At 37.5% G+C, this 27,735-nt stretch overlaps 8 protein-coding genes across 8 annotated transcripts; 5 read left to right on the top strand and 3 right to left on the bottom strand.

The window, feature by feature from the left end:
* Positions 1-170: 170 nt before the first annotated feature.
* MONOS_15027 (uncharacterized protein) lies at positions 171-2,851 on the top strand. Its single transcript, XM_067867876.1, has one exon. The coding sequence runs from the start codon at positions 263-265 to the stop codon at positions 2,147-2,149; it is 1,887 nt and encodes a 628-aa protein (XP_067732939.1). The 5' UTR covers positions 171-262; the 3' UTR covers positions 2,150-2,851.
* A 4,081-nt stretch (positions 2,852-6,932) lies between these two features.
* On the top strand, positions 6,933-7,724 carry MONOS_10445 (uncharacterized protein; the record flags this gene model as incomplete). Its single annotated transcript, XM_067862896.1, has 1 exon — positions 6,933-7,724. One exon carries the CDS (start codon positions 6,933-6,935, stop codon positions 7,722-7,724), a length of 792 nt encoding a protein of 263 aa, XP_067732938.1.
* Positions 7,725-9,758: 2,034 nt separating this feature from the next.
* On the top strand, positions 9,759-10,058 carry MONOS_10446 (uncharacterized protein; the record flags this gene model as incomplete). The annotated part of the gene is made up of 1 exon (XM_067862897.1): positions 9,759-10,058. The coding sequence occupies one exon, from the start codon at positions 9,759-9,761 to the stop codon at positions 10,056-10,058; it is 300 nt and encodes a 99-aa protein (XP_067732937.1).
* A 2,220-nt stretch (positions 10,059-12,278) lies between these two features.
* On the bottom strand, positions 12,279-14,000 carry MONOS_10447 (uncharacterized protein). Its single transcript, XM_067862898.1, has 3 exons — positions 13,920-14,000; positions 13,200-13,786; positions 12,279-13,136 (listed from the first exon to the last, which is right to left on the bottom strand). The coding sequence occupies exons 2-3, from the start codon at positions 13,680-13,682 to the stop codon at positions 12,372-12,374; spliced, it is 1,248 nt and encodes a 415-aa protein (XP_067732936.1). The 5' UTR covers positions 13,683-13,786; positions 13,920-14,000; the 3' UTR covers positions 12,279-12,371.
* Positions 14,001-15,255: 1,255 nt separating this feature from the next.
* MONOS_10448 (uncharacterized protein) lies at positions 15,256-18,627 on the top strand. The gene is made up of 2 exons (XM_067862899.1): positions 15,256-16,331; positions 16,492-18,627. The coding sequence occupies exons 1-2, from the start codon at positions 15,532-15,534 to the stop codon at positions 17,945-17,947; spliced, it is 2,256 nt and encodes a 751-aa protein (XP_067732935.1). The 5' UTR covers positions 15,256-15,531; the 3' UTR covers positions 17,948-18,627.
* A 298-nt stretch (positions 18,628-18,925) lies between these two features.
* Positions 18,926-21,093, bottom strand: MONOS_10449 (uncharacterized protein). Its single transcript, XM_067862900.1, has one exon. The coding sequence runs from the start codon at positions 20,997-20,999 to the stop codon at positions 19,629-19,631; it is 1,371 nt and encodes a 456-aa protein (XP_067732934.1). The 5' UTR covers positions 21,000-21,093; the 3' UTR covers positions 18,926-19,628.
* Positions 21,094-21,966: 873 nt separating this feature from the next.
* On the top strand, positions 21,967-23,253 carry MONOS_10450 (uncharacterized protein; the record flags this gene model as incomplete). Its single annotated transcript, XM_067862902.1, has 3 exons — positions 21,967-22,106; positions 22,494-22,602; positions 22,810-23,253. 3 exons carry the CDS (start codon positions 21,967-21,969, stop codon positions 23,251-23,253), a joined length of 693 nt encoding a protein of 230 aa, XP_067732933.1.
* A 316-nt stretch (positions 23,254-23,569) lies between these two features.
* Positions 23,570-25,994, bottom strand: MONOS_10451 (uncharacterized protein). The gene is made up of 6 exons (XM_067862903.1): positions 25,894-25,994; positions 25,693-25,824; positions 25,548-25,625; positions 25,306-25,480; positions 24,256-25,192; positions 23,570-24,059 (listed from the first exon to the last, which is right to left on the bottom strand). Exons 1-6 carry the CDS (start codon positions 25,956-25,958, stop codon positions 23,944-23,946), a joined length of 1,503 nt encoding a protein of 500 aa, XP_067732932.1. The 5' UTR covers positions 25,959-25,994; the 3' UTR covers positions 23,570-23,943.
* Between the last annotated feature and the right edge of the window lie 1,741 nt (positions 25,995-27,735).

Below are 27,735 nucleotides of genomic sequence, written 5' to 3'. Positions count from 1 at the left end.
ATAAAATTTTGAATATTTAATATGAAAATTTTTTCTGTTTTGAAAAAAATGTTTGATTAACAAAATGCAACACTGCCAAAAATCATGCAATCACTTTATGCTCATTTTCTTATTTATTTTAAGTTGATAAACAGTATTTCAATATTTTATTCATTTATGATCAAATATATAATATATATTTCAAATAATACTTTTTAACGATTGACATTTTTTCTGCTTGTATTGCAGGACGAGCAGCGAAATCGAAGCGTTGAGCGATAAAATGGAATGCAAAAAAGATATGCAAAAATTAAAAAGTGATCCATTGAAAAGGGACAAGGATGGAAGAACAGAAGCAATGCGATGGATTGTTGAGAAAAAGACAGATCCTCCATCGGAAATGAGGCATGATATTACGCTTTGTGATCAGGATGGTTATACGATGACTATGTTATGGATTGAATTGGTCCATACAGAACCGCCAGAATGGATGAGACATGATATTACGCTTGCTGATAAAGATGGCTGGACGATGGCCATGCTGTGGATTCGGTTTGTCCATTCAGAACCGCCAGAATGGATGAGACACGATGTTACACTTTCCAATATAATGGGCCGGACAATGTCCATGCATTGGATTCTGTTTGTGAAAACAGAACCGCCAGAGTGGATGAAACATGACATCACACTTGCTGATGAGTTGGGGTTGACAATGGCCAGGCATTGGTTTCTGTTTGTGAAAACAGAACCACCAGAGTGGATGAGACATGATATTACGCTTGCTGATAATTTTGGCTTGACAATGGCCATGTATTGGATTTATAATGTAAAAACAGAACCGCCAGAATGGATGAGACACGACATAAAACTTCGCAGCAATTTTGGATCAACTATGGCTATGTTCTGGATTGAAAATGTGAAGACACAACCACCAAATTGGATGAGACACGATATTACACTTGTTGATAATAACGGAGCAACAATGGCCATGCTATGGATTCAATTTGTTCAAACCGATCCACCAGAATGGATGAGACATGACATCACACTTTGCAGCAATAACGGATCAACAATGGCCATGCTGTGGACTTATCATGTTAAAACAGAACCACCAGAATGGATGAGGCATGGCATTTCACTTGCTGATAAGGGCGGATTAACAATGGCCATGCTGTGGACTTATCGTGTTAAAACAGAACCTCCAGAATGGATGAGACACGATATTTCACTTGCTGATAAAGACGGATCAACAATGGCTATGATATGGATTAATCATGTCAAAACAGACCCACCAGAGTGGATGAGGCATGACATAACACTTCGCAGCAACTATGGATCAACAATGGCTATGATATGGATTATCTATGTTAATGAAGAGCCACCAGAATGGATGAGACATAACATCACACTTCGTAACAGTAGCGGAGCTACAATGGCTATGATATGGATTTATCACGTCAAAACAGAACCACCAGAATGGATGAGACACAACAATGAAGTTGTAGACAAGGAAGGACAGACAATGGCCATGCATTGGATCGAATATGTTAAAACAGAACCACCAGAATGGATGAGACACGATATTAAACTTGCCAGCAAGAATGAATGGACGATGGCAATGAAGTGGATTCAAGAAGTCAAAACAGAGCCACCAGAGTGGATGAGACATGACATCACACTTCGCAACAATAAAGGAGCAACAATGGCTATGATATGGATTTCAAATGTCAAAACAGAACCTTCAGAATGGATGAGACACAGTATCACAGTTTATGATAAGAACGGATTAACAATGGCCATGCTTTGGATTCAAGACGTCAAAACAGAACCTCCAGAATGGATGAGGCATGACATCATTCTACGTAACAAAGACGGCCTAACGATGGCGATGATGTGGATTCAGTTCACTGAAACTGAACCCCCAGAATGGATGAGACATTGTAATTCATTGAAAGATAAGAGAAGATGTACAATGGCAGATTATTGGGAATTTTTTGTTGAAACTGAATTACCGGAATGGATGAAATTTGATGAATTTGTTGTTGTTGTTGCAGATAATGATGGAGCAACAGATGCAATGCGTTGGCTCAAGGAAATGTTACAAAAGCATCAGAACGAAAGTGGAAAGGAAATACACTTGAAGTTGAAGATAGAATCGGGAAGGGAATAATGCAGATTTATTTGTTGAAGTGAGATCCATTGCCATCACGAATGAAACAATGCATTTCAGCTGAAGACGAAGGCGAGAGGGCGAGAGTTGAATTAGATGCACCAGAAATGGAAGAAGGCTGATAATACCGCAAGAGTGATTGAATCATTTGCATTGAAGATATTATTTCTGAAGCATTAAACAAACGAACCGACTGATTTGCATGTGTGCAAATTAAGGCTGTTTAGCAACATTTCTTAATTCATGACTTTTCTTTCTTTCTTCTCTCTTTCTTTGAAGTTGGTTTTGTTCTATTGGCAGATGGTTGGACGTGCTTCAAAGATATCTCATTTTGATGTCCTTTCGATTTGCTTTCGATTGTTTTTTCATTTCAGCAGAACAATTGAAGCTGTTCACTTCAAAATTTTTATTTTTGCTTATTTTTCAAAATATATCTTTTCAATTTTTATTTGATTTTGTAAATAATGAATGACAAGCTCAATGTAAATCATCTTATTTTCTTTTTTTCTTTTCTTTTCTTCTTCTTTTTATTTTTTCTTTTTTCCAATTTGTCAATGTGACCGAAAATTCACTTTGGCATTTTGAAAATGAAATGAGCATTTCTGTGATTTGGAGTTGAGAGAACTGTTATTCTTAGTTGTTGTGCTTTGACGATTTTGTTGCAGCCATTTTGATCAGATTCAACAGTTGCAATTCAGTTAATTATTGAGTCATATTTGTTCATTTTTGGGAATTGAGAGTGTTTCGTTGCTGTCTTGAAAAAAGCACACAGAATATTCACAAAGACAACATGAACTTTGACGTTCAGATGCTTCATTTGATTTCACACAAAGTGAAGATTTTGAGAAAGACACAACAAATATCTGTCAGCGTCACATTAATGATTTATAAAAAAAAGCTTCGAAAAAATATACATTTTTATATCGCATTAACAAATCACATTACACAACAACATGTGTGGAAAGAATAAAATTGATTATTAAAAAAGGAAATCCTTTTGTGAAATAGACTCCATTGGTGTTGTTGAAAACTCATTTATTGAAGTGTGAGAAATCCTCTTCAAACATATCTGAATGACAAAAATCAGAGTTCGAATCGAATTTTTTCTCTTTCGAATTGTGGAAGAAGGCAAACAGATGAAGAGAAGAAAACCTCGAGGAGAGAGCGTGAATGATTCCATGAAGAAGACTCGTGAACTGTTTGAGATGGAAACTATGGAAATGCCATTGAAGAAAGGAGAAAAATAAATGGATCAATCACAATCATCTGAACATCTTTTCTGCTGAACAATGTTCAGCTGGATGCATTTTTAGCCAAATGTTCAGACATGAATCTTTTGATGAGAATTGGAAAAGATTTTCTTTTCCATTCACTTCAACAACAGAAACAGAATCTTCATTTGCCATGCAGGAGAATTTATATCCAACCACTTCATTCGTGTTGAATCTGATTTTACCAATCACTTGAATGTGGATTTGAGGGGTTCGCTGTTTTTGTTGTTGGGTGGAAGAAACGAGATGAATGAGAAGAAAACAGCTGTTCAATTCCCATTTGTGGTGGGAAATAATATCTTCCATTCATTTCACGAAGACAAAGAATAATCTTCAATGACTTATCAATATTCTCACACTTCATAATTCTCTGAGCATGCGATGTATTCATCCATCTCTTCATCAACAGCCATGCCATCCATGAGTGATCATGAGGAGGAGGACGAAATCCTTCTGCCCTCATCAGTATTTGAGGTGAAAGATGCCAGAGCTGGTGATGGGAATGAAGATGTGAATAACAAAGGAGGATGTGATATGCTCAATCTGGACAATCCTTTCAGAGCATTTGATGCTGCTTGTTCACTTTTGTGGGAGAAATGTTGGCAGATACGCTCCATCTTTTATTCGTGTCTGTTCTGTTGTTGACTTTGGTGCTCAATCTGGCCAACGAATTAATAAACAAGAAATATGGAAAATTATCGTCTGCACAACTGATCCAACCATTTCCTTCTTTTCTCCTTCAAACGCCTCTTTCTCTTCGCCATGTTTTTTTTCCTTCTTCTTTTGTCTTCTATTTTTTCATCTTTATCTCCTTCGCTTTTTCGGTTCTTCCACATATTCGTTTATGAGTGCATGAATTTCTGTGGTTGCATCTCTGCTGCAATCATTATCTCTCACAGTCCTGACTCCAGTTTCTGCCTCTCTTCATTCCTCTGAGGAGGCTTCTCTTTCACTTTCATTTTCTACGGCTCATCACCCCTCATTGCAGATGCGATCATTCTTTCCATTCTTCTTCTTCTTCACATCCTTCCTTCTTCTTCATATCCTTCCTCTGTTTCTAACTTCAATCTTTTCAACTCTCTCTTCTTCTCATTTTGTTTTCTTCCTCCAACAATCCTATTCCAAAGCCATTTCCATTCCCTTTCTTTTCCGATTCTCTGGTCGCCTCTCTCACCAAGCACAGCCGCTCTGCAACGGTCTCTTCCAAATATTTTTCATTGAATCATCTGTTCACAAAAAATATCCTCAATTAAGCAAACAATGCCAAGCTCAGTGTGGCCGAGGCGCTTCTGATGACGTCTCGTTCAATGCCATCATTTTGAAGAAACCTAATTAATCAACACAAAAAAATAAAAAAAAATATTGCAATCATCAATTATGAAACAAGTGAAATAGTACATTCTATTTATCAGCGTCACACAACCTCAAAACAGTCCTTTCCGCTTTTTGACGTTTATTCAAGCTATTTTTCAACAAATTGCAAAGGCAATCATTCAATGAAAAACATCATTCGAAAAGGACAATCAGTGATTTTTCATCATTCTCTTCTTCATCAACAATCATCGATCCAATTTTTCAACTCGGTAAAGGATTAACAAAACGACCAATCCTTGTTCCATTCAGTTCTTTGCAATAACTCAAATGCTTCAACTGCTGCATTAAATTTTCCATTGTTGTTTTTCTTTTCTTCATTCGTTATTATTCATTTTCGTTTTGTCAAGCATTTCAGGCATCGGAGCAGACATAAATTGTTCTTCTTCTTCCATTTTCTGTTTCTGTCCTTTCTCTTCCGTGTGCCAGCTCATTTATCAATTCATCAAAAAAACAAGCAAAGAGAGACAGAGAGAAATCATCACAATCATTTCGAATTCGGGGGAATCGATGTTTCCAAACCGATGAGTGCTTTCAATTCGCCCTTCTCCTGCATTTTTGCAAATCCACAGAAACACAGAAGCCATCCCCAATTTCTCATTCGCATTCAACAAGAACATCCTTCAAAGGCGGAAACAACAAAAAATAGAAAACACAAAATAGTCATGAAAATATATGCATTCACGTCATCAAACTGAATAATGACATTTTTGGCAAGATATTTCACAGAATAAAACAATGATTTAACTTTTCAAGTTTATTGTTATGGATGATCTGATCGAGTTTTTTTCTTTGAACGAAATTAAGCATTGGAAAGATGATAGATCGGCAAACGTATATTTTCTGCAGGATAGGCGATATTATTTTGTGCGTTGGAATGAAACAGCAACGACGGGGAAATGATGATAAAATTGGTGGAGATGTTTCATATGAAACGCATAATTGAAGGAAATTCATTTTCCAAAATAACATATGAAAGGGTTATTGCACTATATACGACAGTTAATAAAAATTTGTGAGGATGATTATAACGTTATTGTTAACTGTTTCGTTAAGTTATTATGTCTTTCTTTTGTGCTGAAATTTTTATTTTAATTAAAATGCAGAGCATTTTAATCTTCGAGAAAATTATCAATTCAATTTCTTCTCTTCAAATTTGAGAGAAGTCACTTTGATGGGGCATGTTTCTTTCTCGATCAAAATGCATTGCGCCTCCTAACCTCCAATAGCTTCCGGAATTGCGCTTTCAACTGAACAAGCAACGCTTGGAAGTGGGCCAACAATTTCAGCAAGCAATGATATAGCGCCGACACCAATTGCTCCTTCTATCTTCACGCTGCCTCCGCAAAATGTTGATCAGAGCCGCAAGGAAGAATTCCAGAGGAAAATGACAGAGAAGGTGCTAAAGAACAAATAGAAACGATGGATGATATTTTAACAGCAATATGCAAATCAGATCCAACAGTTTCCCTCTTTGATTTAAAGCTATCAAGATCTGAATTGGAAGATGTTGCAACATTTTACAATAAGCTTGATTTTAATCCTGTAATTAGCAAGAGCTCACCAGCAGCAGTTAGGTCACAATTCTTTTATCACGACGCATTGGACAAGGCAGGCGAGCAGGTCGAAAGAAATTTATTTCCAGCTTACAAAGCAATGTTATTATCCATTCAGAACATAATGATGAAACCAGATTTATCTCGTGAGATGACAAAAGATGCGTTGTTACTAATGAATCAGACAATTCAAGAAGCCAGAAGAGCTCGGATACAAGGCAGATATGGGTTTTCAGCAGCGAGAAAGATGGAGGCAGATGCAACGGGAAGCTTATTAACAAAGAGGCAGCAAGACATTTTCTAGGAGGTTCGTATTGAACAGAAGCAAATTCAAAAAGCCACGGAAGTAATAAATTGCAAGAGAACGGATAACGTCGGAAGATCATCATTCAGAACAACGCAGGCAAAGGGCCATTGCAGAAGGCAGTTTTTTCGAAGTTGGCCCTGGACGCCTCGAAGTCAACCCCCTTTTTGAAACTCCCATGGAAGGTCAGCGGAAGCTTGGAGCAGGTGAGTTTCAGTGCGTTCCGAGGGAGGAAAGAAATATTAAGGAGCACGCAAAAAATAATTGGAGGCTGAACTGCAATGTATTTGCAGGAATGGGACAAGATAAAGGGAGGAAGATTAATCAGACTTGGAGCATTTGCTTGCTGGAAGGACAAAAGCGCAAAAGAAAGATTGGAAGAAAGAGCTTGGGAAGATGGAGCAAAGCGAATGAGCGAGGAACAGCGGAGTGTTTTCAGAAGTGTGCAAAAGGAGCAACTGGGTTCAGGCATAATCAGCATAAGTTCTGTGAATCAGGTCAAATTCAGAAACAATGTGTTTTTAGTCAAAAAGAAGTCGGGGACCTGGTGTCAGATTCTTGATTGTCGTCCACTAAATGCAACAATGAAGAGATTGCACTTCATATACGAGAGCGAGAGAACTGTGGAATACCTCATTCAGAAAGACGATTATGCAATAATGTTGGATCTGGCTCAAGCATATTACCTCATCCCCGTCTCACCAGATTTAAAACTGTATCTCAGTTTCAGTTTCGAAGGAACAGATTATTCATTCGAAGGAATGCCATTTGGATTTATGGATGCACCAAGGATCTTCACAAAGATTATGAGGAAGGAAACAAGAGCCATAAAGGAAAAATGGAACGTGAGAGTGATTGCATATCTCGACGATATGATAATACTCCACCAGGACAAAGCGGATTTTAGAAATAATCAAAAGCCAAGTGATGTTGTCCTTGGAAAGTTTGGGGTTCATGGTTCACAAGGACAAATGCCAGTTGGAACTAACGATGAGATTCACATATTTGGGCTTCGACTGGGACACAAACGAATTCACAGTAAGATTGGGAGAAGACAGAGCTTCTTCTCTTGAAGCGCTCCTCAGTGTTTGGGAGAGAAAGTGCACTTAAGCCAAACAAGTTCGTATAAAAGATTTCGCTTCACTAGTTGGTAAGATAAATGCAGTTCGCTTTATCAGACAAGACGCGTCACTCCGGATGGTGGCTTTACATCGTCTGCTTTAGAAGAATGTGAGGACATCAGAATGGAGCGGGATGATGAAGATTAATGCTTCTGTTCTGAAAAAGTTACTGGAATGGAAATGGATTCTGAACCTGAACAAGCCTCGACAATTACAAACAGTATTTTCTCCCCAAGCGACACTCACAACGGATGTATCGGAGCTAGCTATGGGAGCGATACTTCGAATCAACAACGGAATTCTGGACTGGAATGCAAAGTTCCACAAATATGCACTCAGCAAATCTTCAATTTACAGGGAACAGTTGGCTGTGCTATTGGCACTCCACAATTTCTCACAAATAATCAGAACCAACAAAATATCTCAACTTCTATTGAGGTCGGACAACAGCTCTGTTGTCTTCAACATCAATCGGTGGAATGCGGGGAAGAATCTCAGGCCAGTTCTACGAAAGATATGGAAGTGGACAGAAGCAACGAAGGTGCAGATGAAAGCACAATATCTTCCAGGGACACGGAACAACAGAGCAGATGAATTATCTCGACTCGAAAGAGCGAGAGACTACACCAAAAAAGAAGAAACCTTCAAAAAAGTTATGTCGCTCATCAAAGTCAAACCGACTCTCGATGCGTTTGCGGCTCATCACAATCACAAGCTGGAAAGATGGTGCGGTATATGAAGCCCCATAGCCGAAGACGGGCTGTCAGTTTCTTGGAGTCAGGAATGTGTTCTTTCTCATCCTCCGATACCGCTAATTCCGATTGTGATTCGGAAAGTGCAGCAGGAGAGAGCTCGAATTGTTCTACTCCTGCCGAACTGGAAAGTCCAGAACTGGGAAGTTCTTTTGCTCTACAGCAACTTCTGTTGTTGGGAGCTGAATAACAATTTCCAGGAACTGATGGAAGGTCCATCAATGAAGAAGACAGGAGCATGTCTTCCTCCAGGGAAGCACAGGCTAATTCTTCTGAATCCCTGAAAAGAAAAAATCAACAGTTGTGGAAACAAGTCGTGCAGGAACGAAAGATTTCAGAGGAGTTTGGTGAGCAATGCAGACAAGGCGTTGCACAATCCACATGGAATGGATACCTTTTTGGATTTGCACGTTTTGCTGAACAATGGAAATTATGCGGACACTCAGTAATACCAGACAGCCTACCAGAGTGGACTGCAAAATGTGCAGACGTGTTTTAATCCTTAAAGAATAAAGGGGTTAAAGTGTCTGTGCTTCAGATGATCAAAGCAGCGGTTTCCTTTTTTTCATCGCTCACATTCAACACAGCCTTGGAAGAGATATCAATTATCAGAACACTATTTCATTCTTTCAAGAAAACAGACATTGTTAGAAAGAAGACAGCGACAGAGATATGAAATTTAAAAATACAGCTAAAACACGATAATGAACTGGGACACAATATCAATCTTTCTTCCAAAGCACTTATACAGAAGGTTATAACTCTGACAATGCTTTTTTCCGACTGCAGGTTTACTGAATTGGAAAGGGTGGACATGTCCCAGTTTGGAATTACAGAGGATGGTGTAAATTTGGATACCTCCTTAAAAACATCAATCACCAGAACAGAGATCGCAGTTCCCTTTCTGTCAAAAGTACCTTTCATTTGCCCAGCTTCAGCAATCAGAACGTTATAGGAAATTGTTCTTCAAAGGAACAAAGTTTATTCTCATTTGCAGCTCTACACAGAAACCTTTGAGCCCCTAACTGTTTCTGGAATCAGAAGGCTGGCGAAGGATGCAATGGAAGGAGTGAGCATTTCAAAAACATTCACACATTTCTTTCTAAAATCAGCAATTATATCTGCATTGACAATGGCCGATTTTCCACAAGTCCAGATTGCAAAGTTTGCATAACAATCACCAAGAACAAATGTGTTAATCAAACATTACAACAAGAGTCGATTATCCAAATCAATGGCATACGTTATTGTTGCAGCAATGGATGAGACAACTATGGAAAGAGAAAGAAGCCGCTCAGAAAATGGAGAATTAGAAAATACGAATGCAGAAGTTACCAAACAAATTCGTTCAGAGACCGAGTCGGAAGGCGAAGCAATGGAAAGAATAGAGACTGAAGTTGGAAGAATCACAAAGATCCGCTGTGAAAGACGAAAAGGTAAAAACAGTTCAACTTTTCAAGAAAAATCAAGCAAGATGCAGACTAGAACTGCTTCAAAATCAAGCAGAAGGACTAGGAATCAGACACATTCATAATAAGAACAAGAGCCCAGTTGCGAAGACATGAGAGATCAGAATGCGCAGGAACATCAGAAACTCAAATGTGTTGTAGAAGTTAAGCTCCAAATTAGCTATGGTCTCTCAAATATGAAGAGAAGAAATTGAATATCTATTTTCTTTTTCAAAATGAATCAAATTATTTTTCTCTAAATTGGTATTTATCAAAAATTTTTAACTTCAATTATATTCAACAATAAACTAAATAAACAGATTAATATTTTAAATTCGACTGGAATGCACTCAAATATGCTTTGAACATATTCAATTTAACTTGACACCAATTTGAAAAAAGCATTTTTTGATCAATGTTAAATAAATTTTACATTTAATAAAATTGAGCAATTTATGCAACAGAATTAAACCCTAACAAGTTGATTTTGGATAAAACCCCACCATTTATACTGTGATAAAAAAAGCGAACAAATAAAAACACTAAAAAAACTCATTTATTTCGTTGAAAATTGAACTGGATTTAGAATTTTCAAGATAATTGAAAATAACTTATAGATATCGAACAAAATACCGGACAAGATCGATTTCACGATAACTGCAGGAGGAATAATTTTGATAATTTTCCTCAAAACACATCTCGTCAATACAAACTCATTTGAAAAACAAGACTTTCAAAATAGCTTCATTCGTGCTCAGAAAAAATTAATGATTGATATTCAGGAGAAACTCAAAGTAATATTTTTCCGGGATATCAATCATTAATTTTTTCTGAGCATGAATGAAGCTATTTTGAAAGTCTTGTTTTTCAAATGAGTTTGTATTGACGAGATGTGTTTTGAGGAAAATTATCAGAATTGTTCCTCTTGCAGTTATTGGGAAATCGATCTTGTCCGGTATTTTGTGCGATGTCCGGTATTTTATGCGATATCTGTATTTTTACAGTTTCCGAACACAATAGGCAGAAAAAGACTTATGTATACAATGTGGAATCATTAGAGCTGTGATATATGACAATTTTGTGACCGGTCGTATCTTGTTCATTAACCGAAAGTTAAGATGAAGAAAGAGAAGAAGAAGAAGAAAATGAAAGTGGAGGTGGAGGAGGAAGGGTAGGAGATGAGGAAAAAGAGGAAAAAGAGGAAGAAGAAGATGAATGTGATGATTTTGAAGCATTCGGATTGATGAAACGAGATGAAAACATGTCCATTCTCGAAAGAAAGATAAGATTCTTATTGCAGTTGGAAAATGGCAAGGGAGAAATAAAATCTTTTTTTGTTCTTGTTTTTCGGATTTGGAGGTTTTTATGAGAGAAGAAGAAGAAGATTGTGAATTCAATGAATGATTGACAATTGAATGTTATTCAAGAATATTTTTTTCATCCGACTTTTCATCATCTTTTCCTTCTTCACCTTCTTTTTCTTTCTCTTCATCTTCTTCCACTTTATTTCCTTCCTCCAATTCTAATTCTTATTATCCTCCTCTTCCTCGTTCTGAATCAATTCCACAACCTGTGCCTTCCAAGCATTCCACTTCACAAACACACAGCATCCACAATTTGTGTGCTAATTTGGAAAGTTCATCTCCCAATCATCAAACAAACACAACAAGAATTGTGATTCTTCTTCCTCTTCCTTCTCTTTCTCCTCAAACAACAGCAACTTCAGCAGTTATTCCACATTTCGCACTTCCATATGTAATTGAGGTACGAAATTTCCCACAAAACAGTACTTCCTTCTCCTCTTCACCTTCATCATCTTCTTTTATTTCTACGTCTCCTTCTTTCCAGTGAGATAATTTGTCAACCTGCTTTCATATCTTAACTGAATTGAATTCTCCGAGTGTTTTTTTCAATTCATTCTTCAACAACAGACAAAAGAAATCAAGAATCCCCCTTTTCCCTCCTCCACTTTTTGAGGGCTTTGATATCAGAATGTATCTCCCAACATCTGTTATTGACAGACACTCCAAATGGAAATGATTAGAAAACAGGTAATTGTTACAGAAGATTTATGAACAAAGACACCAAATGCGAATACGAAAAAAGAAGCGAAAGAAGCGAAAGAGAGTATTAATTTGTGTATCAACTCTGTTTTTTCTTCATTCAATTGCTTGAATAATCTGAATGATTGCGAAGTGAATTGAGGTTGAACCTTGAATAAGACATTTCATTATATGATTTTGGAATTCTTCTTTTTTATCTTTTTTTAATTGCTTTATTTCTTTTCGAAGCTTTGAAAAACATTCTTTTTTTTTTTAAATGCTCTCTTGTTTTCTCTTTTGTGAAATGGCAAAAAAATAAAAATAAAAAATTTGTGTCAAAAAATGTGAAGCATTTCCTCAAGCCTTTAAAATAAGGAGCAAAACAATCATAATTAATTGAGTATAAATTTGTCTGTTTCGTTTATTGAATATATCATGAATGCTAATGACGATAACTTCAAATCCTTCTTCTTCAAGCTTTTCAAAAACCTTCCTTTTCGTTGCCTTTCTTTTCGCTTCTTCCATTTCATCTCTCTCTTCTTCTTTCAATCGATATGAAACATTCGAAAAGAATTGCAAGCTTTCAAATGCAATTTTGTCATCCACTGTTCGTCGCTGCATCTCCTCCGAAACAGCACTTATAGTACCACTTTTCAATAAGTCTTCAACTCTCACATCACAGTTTTCTGCTGCATTTCTCAAGGAGGAAATGCACTTGTTACCAATATCTCTGTAATTATCTCTTGCTGCTCGAGACACCTGAACAATGCTGCTGAAAAGCTCAATATATTCTTCATTCCACACAAGACAGTTCTCAAAGAAAAAAGAGAGTGCTTGGATCCATCTACAGATTACCAGCACTGCATTCGCTTCTTCTTTGTTCATTTCCTCTTCTTTCTTCTTCCAATCCACATTTCTTGTCAGCTCTTCCAATTCTTTTGTTGCCTCTCTCGCTAAATGCATCTCATTCAAAATCTCTCCCTCCAAGCTATAGTCAACCCGATATCGGTAAATCAAAAAGTCCCAAGTAGACTGATAGGCCAGTTGCGTAAGATTTCTGTTTTTCCGTTGATGTTCGATGATTTCTGTAATCTCCTTCAAATACAGTTCTCGTTCGATAAACTAATAAGAAATATGAAAGGAAAAAAAGTAAATATAATAAAAATGAAAAAGAAATGTTCAAACAAATAATTCGTCAATGTAGTTCAAAGCCATCAAAGCCATTTCCACTTCATGTTGCATTTCTTCGCTTTCCTTTTTCTTTGAGGCAGCTTTCAGAAGGCAAGGCACACAAATTGATATCAATTCGTCTGAAATAAAGTAGAAATTTAGCAAAGAGAAGCATTCGCAAAGATCAACCAAAAGACTTTCGTTCTTTCCCTCTTTTTTCTCTTCTTGTTCAATGATCATTTTCTTAAATCTTTCGTTCAATAAAGATTCACAAAATGCATGACCATAAATGCGTTTCATCGCACTGCAATATCCAACATTCTTCAAAAACAAAATTGCATTTTCCAAAGAAAAGTTCTTTTCTTCAATCATTTTGTCAATTTTGTTGAACATCTCTTTTGTGAAAACTAGTATTTGTATATTTCTGTCCGTTTCATCCATCATTTCATTCAGTTCTTCGATTTTATGTTTTTGCTCTTCCGCATTGCAACATTCCATTTCAGAAAACAATTCTTTAAAAAAATAAGCAAAAAATGTAACCTCCAGCAATTCAAATACAACAACGGGGACAAACCATTAAATCTTTCAGTTGCACTCGTTGTCTGCATTTTTGAAGCATATTACATTCAGAATACAACGCAGTTTTGCCATTCACATTGAATTTGCATTTGTTAAAAAAGAAGAAATAGATGAAAAATAAAAACTCAAAAGAGTCATATAAATATGTGTTTATACCGTTTTTTCTTTTGTTGACATTCTGGTCAAGAATTTAAAAGAAATGAAAAGCAATGCTTTATCCTATTTTCTTTATTTGTTATGGATTCAATGATCATTTTGTTTTATTATCGAAATTTACCATTGGAAAGATGAGAGACCAGCGAACGAATATTTTCTGTAGGATATGCAATATCATTTTGTGTGGTGGCACGAGACAGCGACGGCGGGGAATTGATGATGGAATTGGGCGAGATGATTTTTATGAAAATTATCTTTGAAGGAAATTCATTTTCAAAAATAGCATTTGATAATTATGATGTATTAGTTTGTTATTGTTCTTGTTCGTTGAGACGATATTTTTATTTGTTAACTTTTCAGAGTGCAAGAATCTGACAAATTATATAAATGGCCATTCCTTTGATTTTCTGAGGAGATCATAAGAAGAGAGCTGGATGCAGAGATACAATCAGCAGATGTGAATTGCAATTTTTTTGTATTCATTTGGGAGAGGAGATGAAAAGAAATTCGATTTCAAAGTATTTTGATGAGAATGAAAAGAAGAATGCCAACAATTTTACAGCACTGGGAAAGAATAAAATTCGGAGATATTTTTTCTGACAAAGAAACTGGAATACAACATTAAAAGTTGGATATTTATGTGGGAAAAAAGGATGACGGAGAAAGGAGCTCTGTGAAACAATGGAAAAGGAGATTGAAAGCATCGGCGATTGGACAATCCTGTGCATTTGCAATAGGAAGAGCAGGTGTGTTCTTTAGAAAAATTTTTATAATTTAAGCAAAACTAATTATTATTATTTTATTTTATATCTTTTTTCCATTCCAGCTAACAGCATTTTTTATGTTGAGCGTCATTCCTGGTGACAATCCATTTCAAGTTGCATTTTTGCGGATTATATGGTTTCTTCTTCTCCTCCTCCAATCTCTTCATTGACGAGATTTTTTTAATTTGGCTAATATGAAGAGCACCTTCTTCGTCATTGAGAACTTATTGACCATAAAATTCTCATGTTGCAACACAAAATAAATCATCCTTCTCTTGCTGCTGTTGTCTGTTATGAAATTCGAATCTGTCCATTTTGACTGCATTTTCTTCAAATGAGTCTTGTTCGCTTTTGTCGCTCAGCTCGTCCAAAGAGCATCGTCGAACTCATTTCATTCCATTTCTCTTTTTGATTCTTCTTCTCCTTCTTCTCCTTCTCCTCCTCTTTTTCAATCATCTCACACAAATTCCTCTTCACTTCAGTTTTCATCAGGGCTTCCACATTCACTTTCACAAACACAAACATCTTCTTCTTCTTCTTCTTCTTCAACACAGTCACCAATCCAATTTGCATCTACCAATCCATTCAATACAATAGCTTCATCAACTTATTCATCATCTTCTTTATCTTCCTCTTCCTTCTCCTCTTCCTCTTCTTTCTCTTTCTCTTCCTCTTCCTCTTCTTCCTCTTCCTCCTCCTCTTCCTCTTCCTCCTTCTCCACCACCCATCTCTCCACCCAGCCCTTCTCCTCGCCATTCCCAGTCACTGCCACCACCTCCCAACTCCTTCAGCTTCTGGCAGCGCTGACGCTTTCCTCTCAGTCTGACCAGCTCTTCTTCGACGCCGCCATGTTTGTGAAGGAAGTGCTGAGGGAAATGCGGATGAGGAGAGCGGCGAAGGGGATGCTGAGGAGAAGAGGGAAAGAGGGAGGAAGAGAGGGAAGAGAAGGAAGAGAAGGAGAAAAAGAGAAAGAGGAGGAGGAAGGAGAGAAGAAGAAAGGGAAGAAGAAATTGGAAGAAGAAAGAAGAGGAATTAATATGGAAGGAGGGATGTTTGGTGTTCGAACAGAAGAAGAAAATGAAGCTGAAGATGGCAACTTGAGAATGGATGAAGGAAAAAGAGAAGAAGAAAGAGAAGAAGGAAAAGTAGGAAAAGAATATGGAATGGAAGAAGATGGTGAAGAAAGCAAAGAAAACAACACAAAAAGAGGAGAAAGTCCTCTTTTTGGGCCGATAGACGAAAATGTGTTTGAGAATGAAAGCGAAAATGAAAATGAAAATGAAAATGAAAATGGAATGAATTTTGGGCAGAATGAAGAGAAAACAGGAAAAGCAGGAGAAGGAAGAGGGGATGAGATGAAAGGGAGGATGGATAAAGAAGAGGAAGAAGGTGAAGGTGAAAAGGAGGAGGAAGAAAGAGAAGAAGAAAGAGAAGAAGATGAAGAAGAAGCCAAAAGGAGTGAAGAAGAAAGGATGAGAAGAAGAGAGCAGAAGATGGAGAATGAAGGAATGAAGAGCGATGAGCTGCCCACAGAAAAGGCAGTCATCGAGTGCTGTCTGCAAATACTCGCCAACATCAACGAGAATCCGAACAATAACAAGTTCTTCATCGATCCTGTGCTCCTTGGGCTTGTTGTGGAATTGATGAGGTTTGACATATGCTTCTATTTTATTTCTCTTTCTCTCTTTATTTGTTCTATTTATTTGCATTATATTTATTTTTGAACTTTCATCAACATATTCTATGAATATGAATAACAATAATCTGAATGATATTTCAAATGAAATGGTCAACCCTTTCATTCAAAGTGATTCTGTGTCTGTTCTGCGAGTGATGGCGTTCCGCTTCTTTGTGAACTTCTCGTGCGGCAGCGACGAAGACATCCAGCGTCTGCTGCTGCAGCCCTCTTTCTTCGATGTCTTCGCCTTGCACTTGTCCTCCTCCTCGTCCTGTCTGCGCCGCGAGGCTGCGCTCCTCGCCTGCAACATCGGCGCCGGCACCTCCTCCCAGGCATGCACGCTCCTCCGGCCGAGGTGTGTCTTCGCCCTCTGCCACATCGCCCGCGCAGACATACACAGCGCCCAGTGCCACGCGCTGAGGGCGCTGAGGAACGTGGGGCTGCTGGGGAAGGAGGCGGCGGGGGTGGTTGTGGAGGCTGGGTGTGTCGAGGCAGTCGCGCAGATTCTGAAGAGAGGGAGGCATCGGAGTGTGGTGTGCGAGGCAATGGACCTGCTGTGGGTGCTGCTGGGGCAGTGGGAGAAGAAGGATAATGAAGAAGAGGAAGAAAAAGGAAAAGAAGAAGGAGAAGGAGAAGGAGAAGAAGGAAGAAAAGAAGAAGGAGAAAAGAAAGAAAGAGAAGAAAGAGAAGAATCGAAGCTGTTTGTTGAATCGAGAAAGCGGAAAAACAAAGTTGCTGAGCAGCTTGCAGACAAAGGCGGAGTGGAAAGTTTTGTTGAGCTTTCGATGGAGAAATATGAAAGTGTGAAGAAGAGGTCTGTTTGTCTGCTGAAGAAGTACTTTCCAGAGGCAATTTTAGAAGAGGAGATGGCAGAAGAGGAGATGGAAGAAGAGGAAGAAGGAGAAGAAGGAGAAAAAGAAGATGGATATGACAATTATGCAACAAAAAGCTCGTTCAATGGCAATTGGCAAGTGGCAGAGAAGCCGATGGGAATGTTGAGGGCGAGTGGGAAGCAGCCAGATCCTTCGTTTTTTGAGCTGATTGAAACATCTTCTTCTTCCATTTTCTCTCAAAATGTTCCAATTTACCAGACGCTGGATGCATTTCGCTCGACTCTTTCGGAGTCTTCGCATGAAACAAGTGAAAATACAAGTCATTCTCTTTCATCACCATCATCATCATCATCATCAGTTGGCTCATTGCCTTATCATTACTCTTCGCCAAGTAACATAAATACTCGTTATTCTTCATTCACTTCTTTTTCTCCTTCTTCTCCTTCTCCTTCATCATCATCATCTTCTTCTTCTTCTTATCAGCATTCTCCATCACTCATTTCACCCAACTCATGTTTTACTTCCTCAAAATCCAGTTCTCTTTCGCAAACTACCTCAATTTCATCAACATTCTATCCAGTTGCAAGCTCATCCTCAAACACTTTCTTTTCTTCTTCTTCTTCTTCTTCTTCTTCCTTCTCATTCTCCAGCCACTTAAGCTCAATCGCAGGGTTTCAGCAGCCAATTTGCCAGCAGCTCTTCCACAGCCACACAGCTGCCTCCATCTTCCCTTCCAACTCCTCGTGTTTCTGAGCTCCAGCCGCCTTTCAGCTTCTACTCTTCACTCTATCTGAAGCACAAAACTCCTTCAGGGCTGGCTCCGCTTTCTTCGCCTGTGTTTATCCGTACTTAACAGTTCTTGCGAAACATTCTGTTTGATGTTGGCATGAATAGCAATTTCTATTTAAAGTTTTGGACTGATTATTGACTTCATTCTTTTGAGCAGTTAATTTTATTTTATTTTTTTTCTTCAAATTTTTTGTAAAATAAAGCATGTCAAAGATATGAATAAAAGGTTATGAAAAAAGAGCTTCAATGTTGATTTATGATTTTTGGCGTTGTGCAAATGAAAAATATTAGTATAAAAACAAATGCACACATACATTGATGTGTTTTTGATCCTGTTTCTTTCTCGATTGAACTGAAGACATTTGACACGCTCATTCATGCTTCTTCGCAATTAGTTGAGACAAAATACAAGCATTCTTCTTTGCTTTCTTTTCTTTTCCAAACTATAACAACATAATTTGTTAAAGATTTTTCTTTCAAATTTTAATTTCCTCCCATTCCGATTAAAAGAATCTTGTCTGAACATTTTGCTAAAGATGCATTCAGCCGAACCTTCTTCAGCGGAAAAGATGTTCAGATGATTGTGATTGATCCATTAATTTTTCTCACACTTCAATAAATGAGTTTTCAACAACGCCAATGGAGTTTATTTCACAAAAGGATTTCCCTTTTTAATTATCTTTTTTTTTCACACATATTATTGTGTAATGTGATTTGTTAATGCGATATAAAAATGTTATTTCTTCGAAGCTTTTTTTTAATAAATCATTAATGTGACACTGACAGACATTTGTAATGTCTTTCTCAAAATCTTCACTTTGTATGATATCAAATGAAACATCTGAATGTCAAAACAGGTGTTGTCTTTGTGAATATTCTGTGTTTTTTTCAAGACAGCAACGAAACACTCTCAATTCCCAAAAATGAACAAACATGAGCCAATTATTAACTGAATCGCAACTGTTGAATCTGATCAAAATGGCTGCAACAAAATCGTCAAAGCACAACAACCAAAAACAACAGTTCTCTCAACTCCAAATCACAGAAATGTTCATTTCATTTTCAAAATGCCAAAGTGAATTTTCAGTCACATTGATAAATTGAAAAAAAGAGAGAGAGAAAGAAAGAAGAAAAAAAAAAGAAAATAAGATGATTTGATTTGAGATTATCTTTCATTATTTACAAAATCAAATAAAAATTGAAAAGATATATTTTGAAAAATCAACAAAAATAAAAACTTTGAAATGAACAGCTTCAATTGTTCTGCTGAAATGAAAAAACAATCGAAAGCAAATCGAAAGTAGATCAAAATGAGATATCTTCGAAGCATGTCCAAGCATCTGCCAATAGAGCAAAAGCAGCTTCAGAGAAAGAGAGAAAGAAAAATCATGAATTTAGAAATGTTGCAAAGCAGCCTTAATTTGCACACATGCAAATTTGTTGGTTCGTTTGCTCAATGCTTCAGAAATAATATCTTCAATGCAAATGATTCAATCACTCTTGCGGTATTATCAGTCTTCTTCCATTTCTGGTGCATCTATTTCAACACTCGCCCTCTCGCCTTCGTCTTCAGCTGAAATGCATTGTTTCATTCGTGATGGCAATGGATCTCGCTTCAAATAATAAATATTCATTATTCCCTTCACTATTCGACTTTTATCGCTACGTGTATTTTCTTTCCACTTTTCTTTGGATGTTTCTTTAATATTTCTTTGATCGAATTCATTATCTCTGTCATCCATTCATCATCAGCAGCAGTATCATCCATCACGTTGACGATTATGTCACCAGCTTCATCTGCTTCACCAGATGCAATTGTTTCATCACGCTTCATCCATTCTGGTAATTCAGTTTTAACATATCTTTCCCAATAACCTGCCATTGTCCACCCGTCCTTATCTTTAAATTCATTTTTATGTCTCATCCATTCTGGTGGTTCAGTTTCAGTAAACTGAATCCACTTCATCGCCATTGTTTTTCCCCATTTATCTTTCAATGAATTACTATGTCTCATCCATTCTGGAGGGTTTGTCTTCACATTTGCAATCCATTTCATTGCCATAGTCCTTCCGTTATCATTCGCAAGTGTAATATCATGTCTCATCCATTCGGGTGGTTCTGTCTTGACTAAATAGATCCACAGCATAGCCATTGTCCATCCGTCCTTATCAGCAAGCGTAATGTCATGCCTCATCCATTCTGGTGGTTCTGTTTTGACATTATAAATCCACAGCATTGCCATTGTCCATCCGTCCTTATCAGCAAGCGTAATGTCATGCCTCATCCATTCTGGTGGTTCTGTTTTAACATGATAAGTCCACAGCATGGCCATTGTTGCTCCATCATTGTTGCGAAGTGAAACATCGTGTCTCATCCATTCTGGCGATTCTGTTTGAACAAAATGAATCCACAACATAGCCATCGTCCATCCGTCTTTATCAGCAAGTGAAACATCGTGTCTCATCCATTCTGGAGGTTCTGTTTTGACATCTTGAATCCACAACATGGGCATTGTGTATCCATTCTTATTGGCAAGTGTAATGTCATGTCTCATCCATTCTGGTGGTTCTGTTTTGACATTATAAATCCATATCATAGCCATTGTCCATCCGTCTTTATTAGCAAGTGTAACACCATGCCTCATCCAGACTGGTGGCTCTGATTTTACAGATTGGATCCACAGCATGGGCATTGTATTTCCCTCTTTATCAGCAAGCGCATTATAATGCCGCATACATTCTGGCGGTTCAGTATTAACGTTTGCTATCCAGTGCATTGCCATTGTTCGCCCAAACTTATCGGCAAGTGTGTTGTCGTGTCTCATCCAGACTGGAGGTTCTGTCCCCACATTATTAATCCATATCATGGCCATTGTTTTTCCCCAATTATCTTTAAGTGTAATATCATGTCTCATCCATTCTGGAGGCTCTGTTTTGTTTTCCATAATCCAACGCATTGCCTCTGTATATCCACATTCATCTTTCTCAGGATTCTTCGCATCAACTTTATTTTCCATTATTATGTTATTTTTGTAAAAATCTGCAATCTCTTTTAGCTCACAGATTCGCGATTCAACAAAAATGAAAGATCAATCAAAAACTCTGTTTTGTTATGGGTCAATTCAATATTTTTTAGTTAATGAATAAAAATGAAACCTAATAATAAAAAAAAAATAGTTTTTAATATGAAATTATATTTAAATGTTGGTCTCAAAAGCGAAACGATTATCAAGTCACATTCAGGACAATCACCAAATAACGATATTTCACTGAAAGCGTTCCTGATGATAGACTATACATATTAATCGCTCCATCATTCGAAGCGCCATCTTTGTGCGAACTATTTGCACTGGTTGTACTTGACTTATTCCACACACACCTTGTTTCCTTATTTGCCCCATTGTTTGTTTTATTTTGTCTCGCTTTCTTCGATGGATTCCCTTCACTCCCGCTAATAGCGACATTCTGAGGCCGATAGCACCTGACAAATGAGGTGTTTGAGGCAGCCAAGGAAGATGAGGGGCTGTTCAGCGAAGGGACAATCCCTCCATCATACACATCCCACACTGATGAAAATGAGCACCCACTCATCAGAAACACTCTTTGGCTCAGCCCTTCAGCAAAATGTGTTGTTTTCGATGGATTTGTGGAGATGTTGAAGAAGGTCAGCTGGGTGAGAGATACAAGAGGTGTCAGGGGAGGCGCCAGAAACGGGGCTGAAAACACACAAAAAGATGAAAAGTGGACTCACTCACCAATACAGCCCCTCCTCCTTCTCTTCGTCCTTCTTCTTTTTCCTCCTCTTTTTCTCATCAAAGTCGTTCTTCTTCTTCTTCCTCCTCCTCCTCTTCTTCTGATTCCTCTTCCTCTTCCTCCTTCTATTCCGACGTTTCCCTCCTCAGCAACTCGTCCAATGCCTCCAACTCTTCCGTTCCGTTCTCCAACTTAGCCAATCTGGCTGTGTGTGACGTGTGCGGGAAGAAGATGACACAACATGCGCATTTCAGCATAAACACGATGTCGCCTGTGGTTGCACGCTATTTTGAGCTGAAGAAGATTGCTCATCCACCAACGACGGTGAAGTTCGTGGCGTTCTCACAGAACGTGTTCGTGTGCTCCTGCGGGTGTGTGTTGGGAGATGAAGATAAAAAGACTATTTGTTGATGTTCATGTTTTTTTTTTTTTTTTTTTTTTTTTTTTTTTTTTACTTTTTTTTTTTTTTTTTTTTTTTTGATTATTTGGGATTTAATTAATAATTAAGAATAATTATGTTGATATTGATGTTTTTTTATTTTGCTTATTTTGTTTGTTTTATTCATATTTTTGTCTGTTAAATTGCTGACTTTCTTTTTATTTTTAATATTATTTCTCTTTTCACAAAATTACCTTTTCTTCTTTCTCCTCTTGTTATATCTCATTTGATGATTAAATCTTGTCTTTTTCTTACATTTTTTTTTAATTTTTTTCTTATTTTCTTTTTTTCTTTTCTTTTCTTTTCTTTTTTAATATAGCCACAGCCAAACAGCAGAAGGGAAGACGCTTCGAGGAATGGCTGACGATGTTCTGTCGAATGTCGATGCAATTCTGGAAGAGCACGACAAGAGACTCAGCAAATACAGAGTGTGTATTAAGAATTTTTTATTATTGATATTCTAATAAATAAAATAAACAAATAAACAAATATTTTTTTTGTTTTATTTATTTATCTTTTATTTATTTATCTTCTTCTTTCATTTTTATCTCTCCGATCTCATCACCCTTCTCCTTCTCTCTCTTTCTCTCTTTCTCTCTTTCTCTTTCTCAATCTCTCTCCCTCCCTCCATACAGCACCACAACCCATCCTCTTCCTCTCCTCTTTCCTCTCCCCAGCACTCTTCGGCTTATTCTCCCTTCCGCCCTTCTCCCCGCGCCAACACAAACACACAGTTTTCTCCCAATTCCACTTTTCAGAGCCAAAGGCATCCCAAACAGAGGCGAAACAAGCCAGGGCGGCTGGAGACAGAAGGTGTGATTGACGAGCTTATCCGGTTCCGGCTGAAGAGCGGCGGAGCCAACAGCGCAGGCGGAGGAAGCGGAGTGAATAGAGCAAATGGGATGGGAGGGATGGGAGGGATGAGTGGAATGGGAGGAGCAGATGGGGCGAGGATGCAGATTCCGCACAGGCGGATGATGGCAGACGGGCTGCGGCAGGCGCAGATGATGCGGAAGGACCGGATGGAGGAGCTGGGGATGACACCCTCGCAGATGATGGCGATGCGGAAGAGGAGATGATTATGTGAGAGAGAGAGAGAGAAAGAAAGAAAGAACGCATTATGATGGATAAATAAGGATGAGTTTGAATAACTGGAAAGTGATGGCATGCTTTGATTCATTAACAAGTAATCTGTTCATTTGGATAGGACCATTTAAACAACAATTTTACAATTATTCCACTTCAAATTGTTTTTAATTGCATTTTTGTTTTTTTTTTCTTTGAAAGGTTGATTTTTCATTTTGTAAAGGAAAATAAAACTGTTTTATTGAGAATTCATTTTTCAGTCTCTTCAGTTTTTGTGTGAGTTTTATTTGGTTAAAATAAGGCTTGTAATTTGTTATCGTTAATGTTCTTTATTGATTCCAAATATTAAAATTTCAAAAATTGAAAAAGAAAATATGCAATTTTTAAAAATTTCGGCTTCTTCACTCTCAAAATGCTAATCAAATATTATTAAAATACATCTTCTCCAATTGGTCCAACTAGCTTCACATTGTCATTTCTTTCTCAAATGTGTTCCTGTTGCGAGAATCTTCATCAACAGCTCACCGTGTTTGTTGGTGATTGCACAAAGAATAAAACAATTCCCTCCAATCAATCTGCTTTTCAGCTGTCCCTCTGTAACGATCAAGCAAAACCAGCTGGAGAAACATGAAAAAGCTTTAAAAACTACGTTTTTCTTTTTTATTTTTCTTTCATTCCTTTTTTCAGCGCAGAAGATTACAATAGCCAAAATCTTGAGACAGAATCAGCTCTCCGTTGTAGCAGCTCAGCGAAAACGGCTTCTCTTTTCCAATCGCTCGGACATATTCAGCAATTGCAGCTGAGCAAATCATCAAGCATTGAACCATTTAAAAAGCACACATATTAAATAAAATTAAATTAAATGAAAGAAATGAATAAAATAAACAAAATCGATAAGTTAATAATCATTCCCACAAGAAAATAATTTTGTGAATTTCAATATAAAATACGACTTCCCAAATGTCCCTCTCATAAAAAAAAATTCATTAAAATACCTGTGCTAATTGCATTCTGCATGAACTTGTTGATTCTGCTGCTCACCTCGCTCACCTTCCCCACCATCCGCTGCTCTATCAAAAAGTGCCGCACTTTCTCCTTCTCCTCCTTCTCCTTCTGCTGCCTCTCTTTCGCCAGCCGCTGCCGCTCCTTCTGCGCCTCGTCGCTCTGCCGCCCAATTTGCTCCATCAGCCCTTTCAGCGGGATGCTCAGCCCGTCCAAAATCGGATCGCCGCCTGACACACACAGACACAACGGCGACTGAATCTGCCCTTTCGCCTCTGTTTTGGCATCTGCCTCAGCAACTCCTGCTGCTTGGCTCAAAGACAGTTCTCCCAATGCGCCACGCTTCGATGGTGTTATTAACAGAGAAGTGTCGAAGGCAGAGGAAAGAGAAGGCTTTTCGTATGCTGATGATATCATCTCCCCAAATTGCATCTTCTCTTTTTTGTTCTCTGAATTCGCTGCGACCGATTTGTTTGTGCGGAACGGAGAAAAAGGCTCGCTTTCATTCTCAGCCCATTCGAGGCTGTCATTCTGGAAGTGCCGCCCAGCAGTTAGCCGACTCGGCAAAGGAGTGCTCAAGTTCTGTGAAAGGAAGTTTGCAAAGATCGAAGCAGGCGATGGATGAGCAGCTGGAGATTGTATTGAAATCGGGCTGCGAAGCGAAGAAGGCCTTCTCAGAGGAGATAGAATCGCACCAACAGTCGAAGGCTTGCTGTTTGCAGGCGAAAGAAATTGAACTGAAGATAAATTTTGTTCTTGAGTCTCCAATGTGTCTTTCCTGTTCGTTTCACTCTGTTTGCTAGATGGTATTTCTGGGCAGTAAATATCGTTTTTGATGGAATCTGAATACTTCTTCAGAACAGCATTTGACAAGCGCGATGATTGCTTTTCATTCAACGCAAGACCGCCCATTTGCGTTTCCTTGAATTTCTTATTTGGCAAACAGATGATTCATTTGATTCACAAAAAGCAACAAGAATAGAACAAAATGAAATTTTGATTATAAAACCAGCCGCAGAAACAAACGATATTGAGACTCATACCTCAAAGTCCCGCAACAGTATTTCCTGCAAAGCGCTGTGGAATCGAGTTTTCAGCTCATTTTGATCTGAATCCAATCCTGTCTGTATCCACATCATCTTCACTTTGCTTTCTGGCAACTTCTGCTTCCGAAATCCAAACTCAACAAAAAAGTCGCTTCCAGCTATTTCGCTGTTCCTGGCCAACAAATTAACCAGACAAAAAAAAGCAAATTCTTGAACATGTCAAAAATAAAATGGCAAACTGTCCGTCAAGTTTCTTTGTTGTAATTGCACCAGGCAAGATTGCTTTGAACTTTTCGATGATCTCTGGGGTAAGAGAGCTGCAGAGTTTAATGTTTCAATGTTTACATGTCAAAATGAAGAAAAAAAAGAAAAAATTCACCAAACTGCTTGCAGCTCGCTTCAACGGGCTTTTTCAGCTCTGAAAACTTCACATGCGGGGCAAACACATTGTGCGATATCCTCCATTGCAGCTGATATTGCAACACAGATCCAAACAGTATTTCCAATGTTTTGAAACTGAAGCACAGACACAGCGCAAGTGAAACAAATAAAAGCTTCTATTTTAAAAAAGACGCGTTCTAATACCTTTTAGGAAATGGTATAGCTGGGCCATCTGTTGTTTCTTTTCCTTCAGACTTCGAAGAATCCATTTCATAATAAAAATTTGAAATGAATGCCTGGATTACGGATTAGATCATTGAGATCAAATATTTTTGTAACAAATATTCATAATTATTCAATCACAAATAGTTCATGATTGCAAATCCTTTTGGCTATCTTAAAATAAAAATTGTTTCAATTTTTTTTTTTCTGAAAAATGTGGATGACCAAAAACTGCATTTGAAACAATTTAAATAAAGTTAAAAATTAATTTAAACGCTCAATCTTCAATACAATTCCTTCTTTCAGATAAAATGAATTTGCAAATATTGTTAAATTCATGATTCAGCCAATTATTAAAAATACGTCTTTATGAGAAACTGCATTGAAACAAGTATTCGTTTGCTTTCATTGTTTTAAAAAAAATCGATTTCTTTTTTGTCACAAAAGGATGCATGCTTTATTATGCAATATAACAAACAGTACTGCTGCTCCTTTTGCTTTTATTCTGTATTTTGAATATTTTCGCCACTTGGAATGTTTTGCTTGACAAGTAAATTGGAGAAGGTTCGCTTTGAAATTAATTGATAATAAAGATTTTTTTGAAATTTCGAATATTGTTGATTTGCATTGTTTTCAGCGCAGTAGATGGAAATGAATGAAAATGAATGAAAGCGGGATATCTCGTTGTGCAGGGTGACTATCGAGTTGGGAGAGCGAATTCATATGGAAAGTGCCCAGGGTGAAGGGATTGGGAAGGGAATTGGAGATGATATTTTCAGACGAAAAGCAAGGAAATTTTTGAATTGAGAAAGATGAAATTGAAGAAAATGAATGAATTTCACATTTTTCAGAAGAACCAGAATTTGAGAAATTTAAAGGAGAAAAGGATATTGAAAAGGTGGGTCAGCATTTCAGATGATGAAACACTCGGAAACGGAAGGAATAATGAATTTTATGGAGGAAATAGTTACCAATGGGATAAAATAAAGATATTGACTGAAAAATATGTTCCGAAGGTTTGATGATTTTTTTTTGATTATTTCTTTTTTTATTCTGGCAATTCAATAAATGAAGGATTTGATTATTTTGAAGAAGAAGAAGATGGAAAAGAAGGAAAAGAATCAAAAAGAAAAATGGAATGAAACAAGTTCGATGATGCTCTTTGGACGAGCTAGGCGAAAAAGGTGAGCGAGACTCATTTGAAGAAAATGAAGAAATGATGAATGGATTCTAATTTCATAACAGCCAATAGCAGCAACAGACAGCAGTTTCTTTGTGTGTTGCAACATGAGAATATGATGGCTATTCAAACAACAAAATTCTCAAATACGAAGAAGACGTTCTTTCCATCTGTCAAATTTAAAAAATCTCGTCAATGAAGAGATTGGAGGAGGAGAAGAAGAAACCATTTAATCCGCAAAAATGCAACTTGAAATGGATTGTCACCAGGAATGACGCTCAACACAAAAAATGCTGTTGGCTGGAATGGAAAAAAAGATTAAAAAATAATAAAATAATAACAATTAGTTTTGCATTGATTATGAAAATTCCTCAAAAGAACACAACTGTCCTCCATATAGCAAATGCAGAAAATTGTTCAATCACTGATGCTGTCAATTTCCTTTTCCCTTGTTTCCCAGTGCTCCTTTCTCCACCATCCTTTTCCCACATAAATTTCCTGCTTTTGTTAATGCTTTCAACTATCTGTTCAAATGAAATGTAACTTTGTTTTTTTCTTTCCAAGTGCTTTTCAATTGTTGGTTATCTTTTTTTTTTGAAAAAAGACTTTCCATTGGAATCAGAATTGGAAAATTGCGATAAATG

Source organism: Monocercomonoides exilis (assembly GCF_001643675.1).
Source record: "Monocercomonoides exilis strain PA203 chromosome Unknown scaffold8-1962414, whole genome shotgun sequence".
Lineage (NCBI taxonomy): Eukaryota > Preaxostyla > Oxymonadida > Polymastigidae > Monocercomonoides > Monocercomonoides exilis.
Note: the sequence above shows the minus strand (reverse complement) of the source record. Positions and strands in the feature narration are given on the sequence as shown.

Excerpts from the sequence above, each read along its gene's own strand:
- MONOS_10447 (XM_067862898.1), bottom strand. The coding sequence starts at position 13,682 with ATGGAATGTTGCAATGCGGAAGAGCAAAAACATAAAATCGAAGAACTG. Across the intron at positions 13,137-13,199 it reads ACTACATTGACGAATTATTT|TTTATCGAACGAGAACTGTA; the intron begins GTTTGAACATTT and ends ATTTCTTATTAG.
- MONOS_10448 (XM_067862899.1), top strand. The coding sequence starts at position 15,532 with ATGTTTGTGAAGGAAGTGCTGAGGGAAATGCGGATGAGGAGAGCGGCG. Across the intron at positions 16,332-16,491 it reads CTTGTTGTGGAATTGATGAG|TGATTCTGTGTCTGTTCTGC; the intron begins GTTTGACATATG and ends TTTCATTCAAAG.
- MONOS_10451 (XM_067862903.1), bottom strand. The coding sequence starts at position 25,958 with ATGGATTCTTCGAAGTCTGAAGGAAAAGAAACAACAGATGGCCCAGCT. Across the intron at positions 25,626-25,692 it reads GTTGAAGCGAGCTGCAAGCA|CTCTCTTACCCCAGAGATCA; the intron begins GTTTGGTGAATT and ends TAAACTCTGCAG. Across the intron at positions 25,193-25,305 it reads TACTGTTGCGGGACTTTGAG|AAATTCAAGGAAACGCAAAT; the intron begins GTATGAGTCTCA and ends TTGCCAAATAAG.
- MONOS_10449 (XM_067862900.1), bottom strand. The coding sequence starts at position 20,999 with ATGGAAAATAAAGTTGATGCGAAGAATCCTGAGAAAGATGAATGTGGA.
- MONOS_15027 (XM_067867876.1), top strand. The coding sequence starts at position 263 with ATGGAATGCAAAAAAGATATGCAAAAATTAAAAAGTGATCCATTGAAA.